Source organism: Somniosus microcephalus, chromosome 1 (assembly GCF_052327205.1).
Source record: "Somniosus microcephalus isolate GS21.2 chromosome 1, FLI_Smic_1.0, whole genome shotgun sequence".
In the NCBI taxonomy this organism is placed as follows: Eukaryota; Metazoa; Chordata; class Chondrichthyes; order Squaliformes; family Somniosidae; genus Somniosus; species Somniosus microcephalus.
The window spans coordinates 261202191-261218338 of NC_140987.1; the positions used below are offsets into that span (position 1 = coordinate 261202191).

Genomic DNA, 16148 nt, shown 5'->3' on the forward strand with positions numbered 1-16148 from the left:
TCTTTGGCATCTTGCAAATCTAAAATGGCGCCTCCCGCGCTTTGCCTTCTTCCCCGATTTAACAAAATGGCACCTCCCGCGCTTTGCCTTCTTCCCCGCTGATTAAGATGGCGCCTCCCGCGCTTTGCCTTCTTCCCCGCTGTTGTTAGCACTGCTTTCCGCGGTTCCCGTTGCAACCTGCAGCTCCTCGCGGTTTCTTGCGCGTTTAATATTTTTTTTATTATTTTCCCGTCGTGGAACAACCCTGTGGGACTCTTGCCTCCCTCTTCGTGGGTCTATACGCAGCCCGGCTTCGTAGCACCGGCCGCACCCTGTGTGCTCCACCCTCTCTCTCTCTTGTTCCCGACAACGCTGCTCGGCCCCGTTGCAAACCACCCGCTCGAGTTCGCGACCACCGCAGCCCAGGAAGGATCAGTGCACTACCTGCCACCAGCCCGATTAGCTGAAGCACCGTTGACAGGAACCAGGCCCCGCTTCCAACAGCTTCTCCAGCAATCTTCAACTCCGCAAACACAGGGGCGGATGCCCACGGTCGACGCCCGTTTCTACTGCCTCTTACTTTCTTTTCTTTCTGGCCTCGACCTCTGCTCACTTCGCTGTAGGAATGGATCCCAGGAGGTGGTGCAGACTGTATGTAGGTTCGTATCTGCTTGTCGCCAGTATTACGTCCGTGAATGATTGAGACACGGACAGCAGGAGTTGAACAAAACAGGTCTTTACTGATGGAAGTCAATAGTGAAACTGAAAACAACAGAGGCTCACTAGCGCCTTTTATACAGGGGTGGTCACTGCCGGTACTGCAGTCTGAGACCAGTTATTCTCTTAAAGGTACATACACAACAGATACAAAGGAGTAGTTCCCCAAGCCACTCATTCTCAAATGTATACCTTGGTTGAAGTGGCATTATATGGCCTGTAACCAAATCTCAAGCCTGTCCTCCGAGCTAGGAATTGAATAAGTAGGTTCACTCATGTCATTTTGTTTTTACATTATTGGTGTATTTGTGATATGGCTTCCCAAACAGCTGCCCTTCAATCATCCATTGTTTGACCAAGCTATAAGCAGTGGCTCAGTAGGAGCCATTAGCCATCAATCATAAGCTACAGCTGTTTCTTGAAAATGTATTGTAGACATAAACGATAAACTGGCTTACAACACCGTAGAGTAAATATTTATAGTCATTGCTACAATGTTAGCTTGCTATCATTGCAAGGAACACAGAGAAAATTCTGGGGTTTTACACATCTTTTATCATGTTACAGCCAATATATTGTGCTAAATATGTTTAGGTGTCAGCCGTGGCTCAGTTGGTAGCTCTCTTGGCTCTGAGTTAGAAGATTGGGGGTTCAAGTCCCACTCCAGAGACTTGAGCACAAAAATCTAGGCCGACACTCCAGTGCAGAACTGCGGGAGTACTGCTCTGTCGGAGGTGCATCTTTCAGATGAGACATTAAACCAAGGCCCTGTCTGCCCTCTCAGGTGGACATAAAAGATCCTATGGCACAATTTTGAAGAAGAGCAGGGGAGTTATCCCCAGGTCCTGGCCAATATTTATCCCTCACTCAACATCACTAAAACAAATTATCTGATCATTATCACATTGCTGTTTGTGGCTGCCGTGTTTCCTACATTACAACAGTGACTACACTCCAAAAGTACTTCATTGGCTGTAAATCGCTTTGGCACGTCCGGTGGTCGTGAAAGGTGCTATATAAATGCAAGTCTTTTTTTAAACTTGTGTCTGAATTCCTTCACAGAACAAGAACCTGTTGTACGGAAATGTGAAAGGTGCACCAAGGAGGAGGAGGGTAATTTTTTGGATTTTCTTTCCTGTAGTTGGTTTCTGTAATTTTGTAATCCATTCACTGATCCAAATATGATTTTCCATAATTTACCAAAAGGCCTTTTACTTTTTTTCCAAACTATCAAAAGTAAGTTTTGAAGAATATATACACAGAATAAGAAATTTTAAAAAAGCACAAGGAGGAATCATTGAATTTACTCACTGTCCCTTTTACCTTTTAATTTAAACCCAGCCCAACCTAATGGAATGAAAGGCTCTTTCTGCTTGCTGTGAAATGAAGTTAGGCAGACTCAACCCAGTCACTACTGGGATATTAAAAAAAAACTCCAACATGCTGCAAATCTGAAATAAAAACATAAAATGCTGGAAAAACACAGTGGGTCAGTCAACATCAGTAAAGAGAAAAGGCCTGGTTACGATATTTCGGGTGTCTACCCTTAGTCTGAACTGGTAATGAAGGGTTGCATAGGATCAGGAGTAGACCATTCCACCTCTCAAGCCTGTTCCACCTGAAACATCACTTGCCTTTTCTCTTTACAGATGTTGATTGACCTGCCCTGCATTTCTGATCTTTCTTGGTTTTATTTCAGTTATTAGTGGGCATGGGACCACAACGCAAAACTACTCTTAATGCAGCAGAAATTGGCACAAGAATGGCAGCCTTACTCAGAGAGACTGCAACTGGCGATGGATGGGAGTTGTAGCCGATTCCTCCACACTTTCATTCTCGGCTAAGCCACCGTGGGAGTTGCCGAGTAGAGTGGAGGGAAGAGAATAGGGAAAATCATATGGATTGTCATCCCAGAAACTTTGGGATACATTTTCTTGGACTTGCACCTGGACATATTGGATTACCTGGGTGCCGCAAATACAGGAAAAACTGGGCGGAGAGAAGTGCACACCTGTAAGGGAGCCTGATTTTCCTGTATCCACAGCACTCAGGTAACCCAGTACACTCTGGCACAAGACCAGGAAAGTCTACCACTTTGTCTCTTGGTAGTTTTAATAACAAAGCTACCCCAGGCTAACAAACAGAAAACGGGATGGTCTGCTCTGGGGTTAGAGGCCAGGCAGTTCCCTATCAGGCTGTTTGGGGCCTGAAATTACGTCATGCAAGTCAGAAAACAGCATCACTGTGATCAGGAAGACACATGCATGACCTCCTGACAGTCCCTCCCACAAGGCTTCCTGGATGTAAGATTATAAAAAACCTAGGCGTCAAGAGTGGGAGTGTTTTTGCCTACCAGGATTTAAGGTTGTCCAGTTACCAGTAGTGATCCAGACCAAATATTCGATTGAGCAGGGACACAAGGGGCACGATCTACAGCAGAGCATTGTTGACAAAAGTGACTTTAAGGGACAAGATAGAGATGCTCTTTGCTTTAGTCGCTGCTGCAGGGATGCATGTTTAGTGTGGGGGTTAGATGCATTGTCTGCAAGAGATAATGCTGGTTTAGATGGTTTCCTTATCGAGATTATATCGTTTCAAGTGTTTTCAAGTAAAATTCAGAACAACATTAGGTGAACCCCTTAGCAAAAATGACACGCTGTGATATGGCATTAATGAAGATCCCAGTTGTTTAGACAATGGCTTGCAACTGCATCTATTGTTTTGGTTAGCTAGACTACCCTACGTAAACTTGAGGTGATCCAGAACTCGGCTGCCCATGTCCTAACTCGCACCAAGTCCCGTTCACCCATCACCCTGTGCTTGCTGACCAACATTGGCTCCCAGTTAAGCAACGCCTCGATTTCAAAATTCTCATCCTTGTTTTTAAATCCCTCCCTGTCTCTGTAATCTCCTTCAGCCCCCGCCAGATATCTGCGCTTCTCTAATTCTGCCCTCTTGAATATCCTTGATTATAATCGCTCAACCATTGGTGGCCGTGCCTTCTGTTGCCTAAGCCCTAAGCTTTGGAATTCCCTGCCTAAACCTCTCTGCCTGTCTACCTCTCTTTCCTCCTTTAAGACTCCTTAAAGCCTACCTCTTTAACCAAGCTTTTGGTCACCTGCCCTAATTTCTCATGTGGCTCAGTGTCAAATTTTTTGTCTTATAATACTCCTGTGACACTCATTGGGACGTTTTACTATGATAAAGGTGCTATATAAATACAAGTTGTTGTTATTGCAGACAATATAAGGAATGGTTACTTGTACAAGGCACCAGAGGGCTGCCCATGCCTGTGGAATTGTACTCCTAGCAAAAGTCAACTCCTTCAGGAGAGGAGAGAAAATTGAGTGGGAGGGGGGGGGATTTAATTTTTTAAAAATCTAATTACTCTTCTGCATGATTACGTCTCCAGTGATCTGTACTTTTGCACTCGCCTATCTGACTTCCTATTTCATACTCTTCTAATAGAAACATAGAAGATAGGAGCAGGAGTAGGCCATTTGGCCCCTCGAGCCTGCTCCGCCATTTAATGAGATCATGGCTGATCATCCAAATTCAGTACCCTGTCCCTGCTTTCTCCCCATATCCCTTGATCCCTTTAGCCTTAAGAAATATATCTAACTCCTTCTTGAATATATTTAATGAATTGGCCTCAACTGCCTTCTGTGGTAGAGAATTCCACAGGTTCACCACTCTCTGGGTGAAGAAATTCCTCCTCATCTCAGTCCTAAATGGCTTACCCCTTATCCTTAGACTGTGACCCCTGGTTCTGGACTCCCCCGCCATCGGGAACATCCTTTCCGCATCTAGTCTGTCTAGTCCTGTTAGAATTTTATAAGTTTCAATGAGATCCCCTCTCAATCTTCTAAACTCCAGCGAATACAAGCCCAATCGACCCAATCTCTCTTCATACGTCATTCCTGCCATCCCAGGTATCAGTCTGGTGAATCTTCGCTGCACTCCCTCCACGGCAAGAACATCCTTCCTCAGATAAGGCGACCAAAACTGCACACAATACTCAAGGTGTGGTCTCACCAAGGCCCTGTACAACTGCAGCAAGACATCCTTACTCCTGTACTCGAATCCTCTCGCTATGAAGGCCAACATACCATTTGCCTTCTTAACCGCCTGCTGCACCTGCATGCTTATCTTCAGCGACTGGTGCACAAGGACACCCAGGTCTCCACTTTTCCCAATCTATTGCCATTCAGATAATAATCTGCCTTCCTGTTTTTGCCACCACAGTGGATAACCTCACATTTATCCACATTATACTGCATCTGCCATGCATCAGCCCAATCACCCAACCTGTCCAAATCATACTGGAGTTTCTCTGCATCCTCCTCACAGCACACATGCCCATCCAGCTTTGTGTCGTCTGCAAACTTGGAGATATTAAATCTAGTTCCTTTGTCTAGATCATTAATATATATTGTGAATAACTAGGGTTCTAGCACCGATCCCTGCGGTACCCCACTAGTCACTGCCTGCCACTTGGAAAAAGTCCCGTTTATTCCAACTCTTTGCTTCCTGTCTGTCAACCAGTTCTCTATCCAAGTCAGTACCTTACCCTGAATCCCATGTGCTTTAACTTTGCACGCTAATCTCTTATGCGGGACCTCATCGAAAGCCTTCTGAAAGTCCAAATACTTTACATCCACTGGTTCTCCCTTATCTATTCTACCAGTTACATCCTCAAAAAATTCCAGTTGTAAATCCATGTTGACTTTGTCCGATCCTGTCACTGTTTTCCAAGTGCTCTGCTATTACATCTTTTATAATGGACTCTAGCATTTTCCCTACTACCGAAGTCAGGCTTACCGGTCTATAATTCCCTGTTTTCTCTCTACCAGCTTTTTTAAATAGTGGGGTTACATCAGCTACCCTCCAATCCATGGGGACTGTTCCAGAGTCTGTAGAATTTTGGAAGATGACCAGCAATGCATCTACTATTTCTAGGGCCACTTTCTTAAGTACCCTAGGATGTAGATTATCAGGCCCTGGGGATTTATCGGCCTTCAATTTCCCTACAAATACTGATTTCATTCAGTTCCTCCCTCTCATTAGACCCTATGTTCCCCGACATCTCTGGGAGGTTATTTGTGTCCTCCTTTGTGAAGACAAAACCAAAGTATATATTTAATTGGTCTGTCATTTCTTTGTTCCCCATTATAAATTCCTCTGATTCTGACTGCAAGGGACCTACGCTTGACTTCACCAATCTTTTTCTCTTCACATATCTATAGAAGCTTTTACAGTCAGTTTTTATGTTCCCTGCAAGCTTACTCGCATACTCTATTTTCCCCCTCTTAATTAATCCCTTTGTCCTCCTTTGCTGAATCCTAAACTGCTCCCAATCCTCAGGTTTGCTGCTTTTTCTGGCCAATTTATATGTCCTCTCCTTGGATCTTATGCTATCCCTAATTTCCCTTGTTAGCCACGGTTGAGTCACCTTTTTTGTTTTATTTTTATGCCAAACAGGGATGAACAAATTCAGTAGTTCATCCATGTGATCTTTAAATGTTTGCCATTGCCTATCCACCGTCAACCCTTTAAGTAACGTTCCCCAATCCATCCAAGCCAACTCGCGCCTCATACCATCGTAGTTTCCTTTATTTAAATTCAGGACCCTAGTCTCTGAGTCAACTACTTCACTCTCCATCTTAATGAAGAATTCTATCATATTATGATTGCTCCTCCCCAAGGGGCCTCGCACAAGATTGCTAATTAATCCTTTCTCATTACATAATACCCAGTCTAAGATGGCCTGATCTCTAGTTGGTTCCTCGACATATTGGTCCAGGAAACCATCCCATATACACTCTAGGAATTTCTCCTCCACAGTATGGTTACTAATTTGGTTAGCCCAATCTACATGTAGATTAAAGTTACCCATGATAACTGCTGTGCCCTTATTGCACGTGTCTCTAATTTCCCTTTTAATGTCATCCCCAACCTCAGCATTACTGTTTGGGGGTCTGTATACAACTCTCTAACGTTTTCTGCCCCTTGGTATTTCTCAGCTCTACCCATACAGATTCCACATCATCAGAGCTAATATCTTTCCTTACTATTGTGTTAATCTCCTCTTTAACCAGCAATGCTACCCCACCTCCTTTTCCTTTTTGCTTGTCTTTCCTGAATATTGAATTCCCAGCCTTGGTCACCCTGAAGCCATGTCTCCATAATCCCAATTATATTATATCCGATTACATCTATTTGCGCAGCTAATTCATCCACCTTATTACGAATGCCCTTCGCATTAAGACACAAAGCCTTCAAGCTTGTTTTTTTTTTTTAAACACTCTTAGAATTATTATTTACTGTGGCCATGTTTGATTTACACCCTCGATTTCTTTTTTGCTTTTCTCCTTCCTGTCTTTTGCTTCTATCCTTGCTTCCCTTTCCTCTGTCTCCCTGCACAGGTTCCCAACCCCCTGCCATTTTAGTTTAAACCCTCCCCCAGAGCACTAGCAAACACTCCCCCTAGGACATCAGTCCCGGTCTTGCCCAGGTGCAAACCATCCAGTTTGTACTGGTCCCACCTCCCCCAGAACCGGTTCCAATGTCCAATGTCCCAAGAATTTGAATCCCTCCCCCTTGCACCATTCCTCTAGCCACGTATTCATCTGAAATATCCTCTATTTCTACTCTGACTAGCACGTGGTACTGGTAGCAATCCTGAGATTACTACCTTTGAGGTCCTATTTTTTAATTTACCTCCTAACTCTCTATATTCAGCTTTTAGGACCTCATCCCGGTTTTTACCTATATCGTTGGTACCTATATGCACCACGACAACTGGCTGTTCACCCTCCCCCTCCAGAAAGCCCTACAGCCGCTCCGAGACATCCTTGACCCTTGCACCAGAGAGGCAACATACCATCCTGGAGTCTTGTTTGCAGCCGCAGAAATGCCTATCTATTCCCCTTACAATAGAATCCCCCATCACTATAGCTCTTCCACTTGTTTTCCTCCCGTCCTGTGCAGCAGAACCACCCATGGTGCCAGGAAGTTGGCTGCTGCTGCCTTCCCCCGATAAGCCATCTCCCTCAACAATATCCAAAGCGGTATATCTGTTTGAGAGGGGGATGGCCACTACCTGCCTGCGCCTACTACTCTGCCTGGCGGTCACCCATTCCTTTCCTGCCTGTGCAGCCTTTACCTGCGGTGTGACCAACTGAGCGAATGCTCCAGAATGTATCCATTCGCAGCTCCAGCGCCACAATGCGGTCTGCCAGTAGCTGCAGCTGGATACACTTCCTGCACACATGGTCGTCAGGGACACAGGAAGTGTCCCCGATTTCCCACAAAGTGCAGGAGGAGCATGCCACAGGGCCGAGCTGCGCTGCCATGACTTACCCTTTAATTAATTTAAATTAAATTAAATCAAAGCCACTAATTACACTACAATTAAATGATATACTCAAGGGCCCTTGTTTACTAGCACTCCCCGCTACACAACAGAGACCTTAGAAACTATAACCACAAAAATTAAGACCTTCTAAACTTTATAAACTATTAACCTTAACTGTCAAACTATATAGTATAAATACTCACCTGTCCGTACTCACCCAATCAGCGGCTTCCTCTTGCCCGCGTCACTTTTTGAATTATGGCGTGGCTCTAGTACGCTGCCGCCGGTCTGCGAGATTGACTGGCCTTCGAAAAAAAGCCTGCAAAAGTAAGTTTAAATACTCACTGTACTCTCCTGCTGCTCCCGACACCGGCCTCTTCCTACAGGGTGAAAAGTTAGGAAAAACAAAGGCGAAGCAAGGGAGCTCCTTCTTCCACTCCTCACCTATCTCCCTGACTCACCCAACTCGCAGCACTCTGTCCAAACCGCACTCAGTGCAAAATCACACTTCAAAGCCTGTTTTATAGCTCCTGAAACAAAGGAGACTTGCTGAGCCCAGCTACAGGAGAACCAGCTTAATCTAGTTTCCCTAATTAACTGCCTTCAGCTGCTCTGAATTGTAAGCCTTGCATATCCCTTTATAACCCTGCTTAAAGCTGGGAAATTTCAATTTTAAACAGTAGACAGTAACAGTAAATATGAAACAAACAAAAGTTTGATTTTAGCAACCAGTTAAGCCTCCCTGACTCACCCAACTTGCAGCACTCTGTTGAAACCGCACTCAATGATCCTGTATGACTCCTCGATGTAAGCTTCGATATAAATGTTGTTAGCAAGCTGCTGGGCAGCCAACAAGCTGTCTAAGCAGCCAATCACAATGCAGAATTCTCACAGGCAGGGTACAAGGAAGTGAAGAAGCTACTTTTAAAAATGTTAGAGAGCAAAACAAAGATTGGGGCTCTCAAATGGAGAAAAGGTAAAACTGAAATAAATGTGAATACTTTTTTTTTTATTTTTATAAACGTTTCTTAAAAATTGTAATTTATTAAAATGGAGAAATTTGACACTCCATAAAATTATAATAGTTTTTCAGGGCCATAACATTTGATTAGCAGTCAATATGCTGTTAAAACCCCAGTTACACCTAATCCAACAAGGCCTAACACTTTTAAAGGGTTATTTAACAGCATTATTACTGTGGAAAAGCTGAAGTTTGTGTCAGTTTCACCAATTTTCCTGATTACACTGATTGTCGGCTATGGGGTGGGCCACAGCGCAACCAGTGTCAGCAACTTCAGGACTTCCGAGTTAGGATACGCATGTGCAAAATCCTGAAGCTGCGGTCAGTTTCAAAGGGGTTCATTCACTGTTATTACCCACCACAAATTCCAGGCCAATGTCTACCTCAACTACATCCATCAATCCTTGCACGAGTCTTTTTTGATTGACTTTTCCAAGCCAATATTATTGTGCTGTATGTGTCATGAATCAGCCCCTAAAGAAATGGTCCCAAGCAGAAAGCTCAATTTCTTTAACATTTAAGCATCTATTTATTTATATATATAAAACGGTATGTCTCTCTCTCTGTCTTTCTGTCCGGCTATACAATCAAAAGTTATAGAGCGTACCTACACGTGTGTTACATCAAAAGAGAGCTTACGATTCCAGAACGGTTGTAAGCGTATTTACGTTTCGGTGAGACAAAAATTGTGCCCGCGGCATCCAAAAAACGTTCAAAATTCCACTCATTAGCATTGAGTGACATCGAGGTCGACCAATCGTACGGTCGAGCGACCCGATGGCCGACCAATCACTGCGTGGCGGGGGCGGGTTCCTGGTGCGTGCGGGCGGGCCCTCCTAGAGTCAAGTGACGGGACGATTGACCAATCCTACGCTTCGGTGACCTGACGGTCGACCAATCGGTGTGTGTGTGTGGGCGGGCCTTATCGTTCTGAACCGAGGTGAGTCGTCGCCATCTTGATTCCAAACTTTTCATTTCTTTTTCCCGCTTTCTGCGTCTTTAAAAAAAAAGTTGCTTTTAAAACACATTGTTTTTTTAAAAAGTTAATTACTTTCTAAATCTTTTATTAAATCTTTTATCTAATCTCATTAATTTTCCTACCTTTCCCCATTTTTGCAGGTAGGCCTCGAAGCCTGGGCGTCTGTTGCCAGCCATGCTGGACCCTAGGCAATTGTTTTGTGGCAAGCTCCTCCCACCCCTCACCTGGGCCCGATTCCGATCCAGCAGCCAGCCATCTTGGTAAAGGCTGGCTGGGCTCACGGCAAGCTCCTCGCGCTTGCGCTGCATGGCGCACCTCCACACAGAGTGCGGCCAGAGGGAAGCGAGGTTAGCGGGGGGGGGGGGGGGGGGAGCGGAGAGGGTTACCCCGGCAACCAGGCTCACCAGCCGCAATCGGCCATCTCAAGCCGCTCAGGCCCAGAGATCGGGAGGCGGAGAGGGAAGGAGGGTTACCAAGGCAACCGGGCCCGGCCAGCCGCAATCGGCCATCTCAAGCCCGGCCTCAGGAGGGTGGGGCTCGGGCTGACCGGGGCGCTGCGCTCGGCATGTCAGTGCGTGGGGCGGCACGGAGCTCAGCGGAGCCATCACCAGCAGAGGGGAGGGGGTCTGCTGGCTCCCCCCTCCCTTTCTCCCCGCCTCCTTCCCCCACCTCCCCGCCTCTCACCCTCCCTGAGCCACCCCCCTCTCCCCCCTTCCCCCCAGTCGCGCTCTCTTCCCCCCCAGTCGCGCTCTCTCTCTTCCCCCCGTCGCGCTCTCTCTTCCCCCCAGTCGCGCTCTCTCTTCCCCCCCAGTCGCGCTCTCTCTCTTCCCCCCCAGTCGCGCTCGCTCTCTTCCCCCCAGTCGCGCTCTCTCTCTTCCCCCCAGTCGCGCTCTCTCTCTTCCCCCCAGTCGCGCTCTCTCTCTTCCCCCCAGTCGCGCTCTCTCTCTTCCCCCCAGTCGCGCTCTCTCTCTTCCCCCCAAGTCGCGCTCTCTCTCTTCCCCCCAGTCGCGCTCTCTCTCTTCCCCCCCCGTCGCGCTCTCTCTCTTCCCCCCCCCGTCGCGCTCTCTCTCTTCCCCCCCAGTCGCGCTCTCTCTCTTCCCCCCCCAGTCGCGCTCTCTCTCTCCCCCCCCAGTCGCGCTCTCTCTCTCTTCCCCCCAGTCGCGCGCTCTCTCTTCCCCCGTCGCGCTCTCTCTCTTCCCCCCAGTCGCGCTCTCTCTTCCCCCCAGTCGCGCTCTCTCTCTTCCCCCCAGTCGCGCTCTCTCTCTTCCCCCCCCCGTCGCGCTCTCTCTCTCCCCCCCCCAGTCGCGCTCTCTCTCTCCCCCCCCCAGTCGCGCTCTCTCTCTCTTCCCCCCAGTCGCGCGCTCTCTTCCCCCGTCGCGCTCTCTCTCTTCCCCCCAGTCGCGCTCTCTCTTCCCCCCAGTCGCGCTCTCTCTTCCCCCCAGTCGCGCTCTCTCTCTTCCCCCCAGTCGCGCGCTCTCTTCCCCCGTCGCGCTCTCTCTTCCCCCGTCGCGCTCTCTCTCTTCCCCCCAGTCGCGCTCTCTCTCTTCCCCCCAGTCGCGCTCTCTCTCTTCCCCCCAGTCGCGCTCTCTCTCTTCCCCCCAGTCGCGCTCTCTCTCTTCCCCCCAGTCGCGCTCTCTCTCTTCCCCCCAGTCGCGCTCTCTCTCTTCCCCCCCGTCGCGCTCTCTCTCTTCCCCCCCAGTCGCGCTCTCTCTCTTCCCCCCCCAGTCGCGCTCTCTCTCCCCCCCAGTCGCGCTCTCTCTTCCCCCCAGTCGCGCGCTCTCTCTTCCCCCGTCGCGCTCTCTCTCTTCCCCCCCAGTCGCGCTCTCTCTTCCCCCCAGTCGCGCTCTCTCTTCCCCCCAGTCGCGCTCTCTCTTCCCCCCAGTCGCGCTCTCTCTTCCCCCCAGTCGCGCTCTCTCTTCCCCCCAGTCGCGCTCTCTCTTCCCCCCAGTCGCGCTCTCTCTTCCCCCCAGTCGCGCTCTCTCTCTTCCCCCCAGTCGCGCTCTCTCTCTTCCCCCCCAGTCGCGCTCTCTCTCTTCCCCCCAGTCGCGCTCTCTCTCTTCCCCCCAGTCGCGCTCTCTCTCTTCCCCCCAGTCGCGCTCTCTCTTCCCCCCAGTCGCGCTCTCTCTTCCCCCCAGTCGCGCTCTCTCTCTTCCCCCCAGTCGCGCTCTCTCTCTTCCCCGCCAGTCGCGCTCTCTCTCTTCCCCCCAGTCGCGCTCTCTCTCTTCCCCCCAGTCGCGATCTCTCTCTTCCCCCCAGTCGCGCTCTCTCTTCCCCCCAGTCGCGCTCTCTCTCTTCCCCCCAGTCGCGCTCTCTCTCTTCCCCCCAGTCGCGCTCTCTCTCTTCCCCCCCGTCGCGCTCTCTCTTCCCCCCAGTCGCGCTCTCTCTCTTCCCCCCAGTCGCGCTCTCTCTCTTCCCCCCAGTCGCGCTCTCTCTCTTCCCCCCAGTCGCGCTCTCTCTCTTCCCCCCAGTCGCGCTCTCTCTCTTCCCCCCAGTCGCGCTCTCTCTCTTCCCCCCAGTCGCGCTCTCCCTCTTCCCCCCAGTCGCGCTCTCTCTCTTCCCCCCAGTCGCGCTCTCTCTTCCCCCCAGTCGCGCTCTCTCTCTTCCCCCCAGTCGCGCTCTCTCTCTTCCCCCCAGTCGCGCTCTCTCTCTTCCCCCCCAGTCGCGCTCTCTCTCTCTTCCCCCCAGTCGCGCTCTCTCTCTTCCCCCCAGTCGCGCTCTCTCTCTTCCCCCCAGTCGCGCTCTCTCTCTTCCCCCCAGTCTCTCTCTCTCTTCCAACAACAACATGCCCTCAAAAATCCCTCGGCACCGCCGGGCACTTCAGCTAGTTTATGATGTAGTAATTGCTCACTAAATCTGCAGTCTCCAGTGTAGTAAATGTATCAATATATTCTACAAATTTAAACTGAGAAGCAGGTTGTCCATTTGCCATTAGCAGAATGCTGAAAGGCTCAGAAATCAGGAATTAAGTTAAAATTGTTTAAAATCAATAAAAATGCTGGTGTCTATTCTGTATTTATTGGTACACTCCTGCCCTCCACAGGACTGAATGGACATTAGATTTTAATAGGTGGCTGCACTACTTTCGTTGCTTTCTGCAGCAAATTAATTTATTAGGTGTAGATTATGAGCACATTGTTGTTTTGGGAACTTGTGCCACAAACTGTAGACACCTAATAAAGTGTCAGAACTCTATGGTCAGACCCTTGGGGTTTAAACAGGCAAAATATGTCTGAGCAGTCAGTCAGTAAGCAATATTTAAAAATATGTCATGTTATATATTTTAGTCAATCACATCTAAAGTTCAGTATATAAAATAGTTGGATTTGCTCTGCAGGTGGGGACTAATTTTTTTTTTTTTTTAAATACCCATCTGGCTCTAATTTTTCACCCTGGGCTATTGACTATTTACCCCCAACTGCTTGTAGGAATTGGGATTTCTCATGTAAACTGTCCAATTGTTACAGGCAATAAATACAAGAGATTGATAGATTCTTGTTAACCAAAGGTATTAAAGGGATATGGGGCAAAGACGGGTATATGGAGTTAGATCACAGATGGTCTCATTGAATGGCGGAACAGGCTCAAGGGGCTAAATGGCATCCTCCTGTTCCTATAATTATTTCAATATACGGGTGTATGTCTGGCAGAAACCTAAACATATCTTCCTATGTAGTAACACCATGCACTTCCTAAGCAGGAAATTAAGACATTAAAAGAGCATAATGAAGGAATGAAATAAAAAACCTTTACTGTTTCCATTTGGTATCATTTTGTTCCGGGTTCAGAAATAAAGAACCTGTCTGCTCTCGGACATCGGCTGCTTGTTTAAACACCAAGGGACTGACCACATCGTTCAATTTCTTAGGTGTAGATAATGCGTAAGTCACCAACACATCAACATATGTCTCTCACACTCTATTCTACACCCAAGAATTACTGCAAACTTGAACAGCACAACTTCAGTTAACACTCTTAATCATTTTATTCAACATTAAAACTGAAGACAGTCAAAATTGAAATCTTTTTAATTGGGAGTCATTAATAGCATAATAGGTTTGTGACGCAAAGTACATTGGAGCTCTGCCATTCTGTGGCATTAAGGAGAGAGATATAGATTGCCACCAGTGATTATCCACAGCATACCAAATTACTGATCGCAGCTGCCCAAGGGAGATGCCACGTCAGGCATTTCCCAAGGGGGGAAAAAAAAAGCAGGATTAATCCCCCTGACCTGCTCACCCATCAATGAGCTGTAACTTGATACTGGCATGTGTCTGCGAGCTAGTTGCTTAGCTCCCCTCAGGTCAGGAACAGTATATGATAAAAGAGAGGGGGAAAATGAACACCTTAAAATATAAATAAAAATGAATATTTTGAATACTGTGTTTTATATTTAATAGACTGCCATTAAAGACTATGGGGATTATTTTGGCCAAAGGGTAGCAACAGGTGCTAAATGGGTGCTGTGCTAATAAGACACGCCTGTTTGAAAGTCTGGATTTAGCACACAATTTTGGTCCCAATTGCTGATTACCATAATTTGAATTTGCCTGGAGGTGCTAAACCAGAAACTTGCAGGTTTAGCACTCAAGTGCTGATTACGCAATTTTCGTGCAGCAGTGTGTGGCCTCCTCACACCCACTTCCACTGAAGGTGTGGAGTGCTCTGGCTGGCACACAGAGACATGTTGCAAGATGGCTCCAGGACCGAGGGAGGGGGGCGCACAGGTTTCGGATGCAGCACTGGGAGGTCCTGGTGGAAGATGTCCAGAGGAGGAGAGATATCCTGTACCCACAAGGGTGGCCGGGGGGGGGTGGTGGCAGGTAGGACGCCACCTCACCCTCCTGTCCCTCTGTCCTACAGCAGCTGGTGCTGCTCTGCCTGGCCTCATGTCCTCCTCCCATTCCTCATGCAGACCAAGGGGGATTCCTAGCAAGGTGCCCATGACCAAGCAGTCATTTTCTCCTGGTGACTCTCAAGGTGTCCAATAAAGTGAATTAGCATAGCACTTACTCTTTTTAGGTGCAGTCCTCAGAATTTCTGGAATAAATGTTGCTCGAGTGTTGGTGTAGTCTTGTCAAGTGTCCCAGAAAGTCTCCCCAATGTGTTTCGGATGTCCCCATCACAGTTTCAGCAGCAATGAACATGAAATGGTGAGTATCCCTTTAAGTAGCACTTGAAATTGATTTCAATGCCGGGTTTACTCCCAAACAGCTGGTCGCTGTTAGGAGAGAGCGTCAGTTGAAGCACGAGCCACCAAATGCCTCTTCAATGAGTGCTTGCAGGCATTTTAAGTGACAATCAGCGGTTTAACAAGTCTCCGGTCAGCTATTTCTAATGCAGGCATCAACGCCTTTACCAAGATGCTGTCTTGTGCTAAACTGGCTTTTCAGCTCAAAGCCCCATCTTGGCCACCTTGGAGAATTGTTAGCGCCTGAATGTGCTGCCGAAAATCACCCCCTAGGCAAATACATAAAGTTTAATCAATACTATTTCAATATAGACATCAGATACTAAAATATTACTTTTATTTCCAGAGTGTGAATCCATATCTGCAAGGGAAGAGACTCAACAATGTTGTCGCCAAGAAATCGGCTCCTCATTTCTCTGAAGAGGACAGAAGTGCCAATGAGTAGATCATTTAGCAAATCTAAAACATCTCCACATCTAATTGCATAGGATGTGGATCAGTCATCACATAAAAGTTCATAAAGCTATGGTAATCACTGTTAAGTAGGTAGCAAGTAGAAATCTGGCTGTTGTGTGTCTCTGGCAGTGGTGACAGCTTAGGTTTGCGAGAAATAGTGCAAGAGTGCCTTGATAGTTGCAGTAACGTTAATTGAGCAAGCCTCCACTACAACTGTAATAAAAGTCTAACTTAAAATGACAACTTAATGCATCTGAAAGTTAATGAAATATTGAATGGTTCTAATTTTAACTTCAGCAGTCATCTCAAAGTTTGGATTTCCATTTCTCTGCACACTAATTATCAGGGGACATTACAGATGTTAATGCCTCGAGCTTCAGGCCAGCTGTTTCACATCTCCAGCTCAGACTCATGCCTGGGTACTGACTTTTGTAGCAACTTAAACCTC

General features: G+C 47.6%; 1 protein-coding gene across 3 annotated transcripts in view; it reads left to right on the forward strand.

The window, feature by feature from the left end:
* The window catches only part of scg5 (secretogranin V), a 53933-nt gene extending 37996 nt beyond the window's left edge, over positions 1-15937 (forward strand). For 2 of the 3 annotated variants that reach the window (XM_085992976.1, XM_085992994.1), the window contains exons 5-6: positions 1759-1809; positions 15591-15937. In XM_085992976.1, coding sequence (XP_085849102.1) covers positions 1759-1809; positions 15591-15689 — 150 coding nt within the window. In that variant the 3' untranslated portion in view covers positions 15690-15937. The remainder of the gene's footprint in view (positions 1-1758; positions 1810-15590) is intronic. The other variant, XM_085992985.1, reaches the window with a different exon arrangement.
* The last annotated feature ends 211 nt before the right edge of the window (positions 15938-16148 follow it).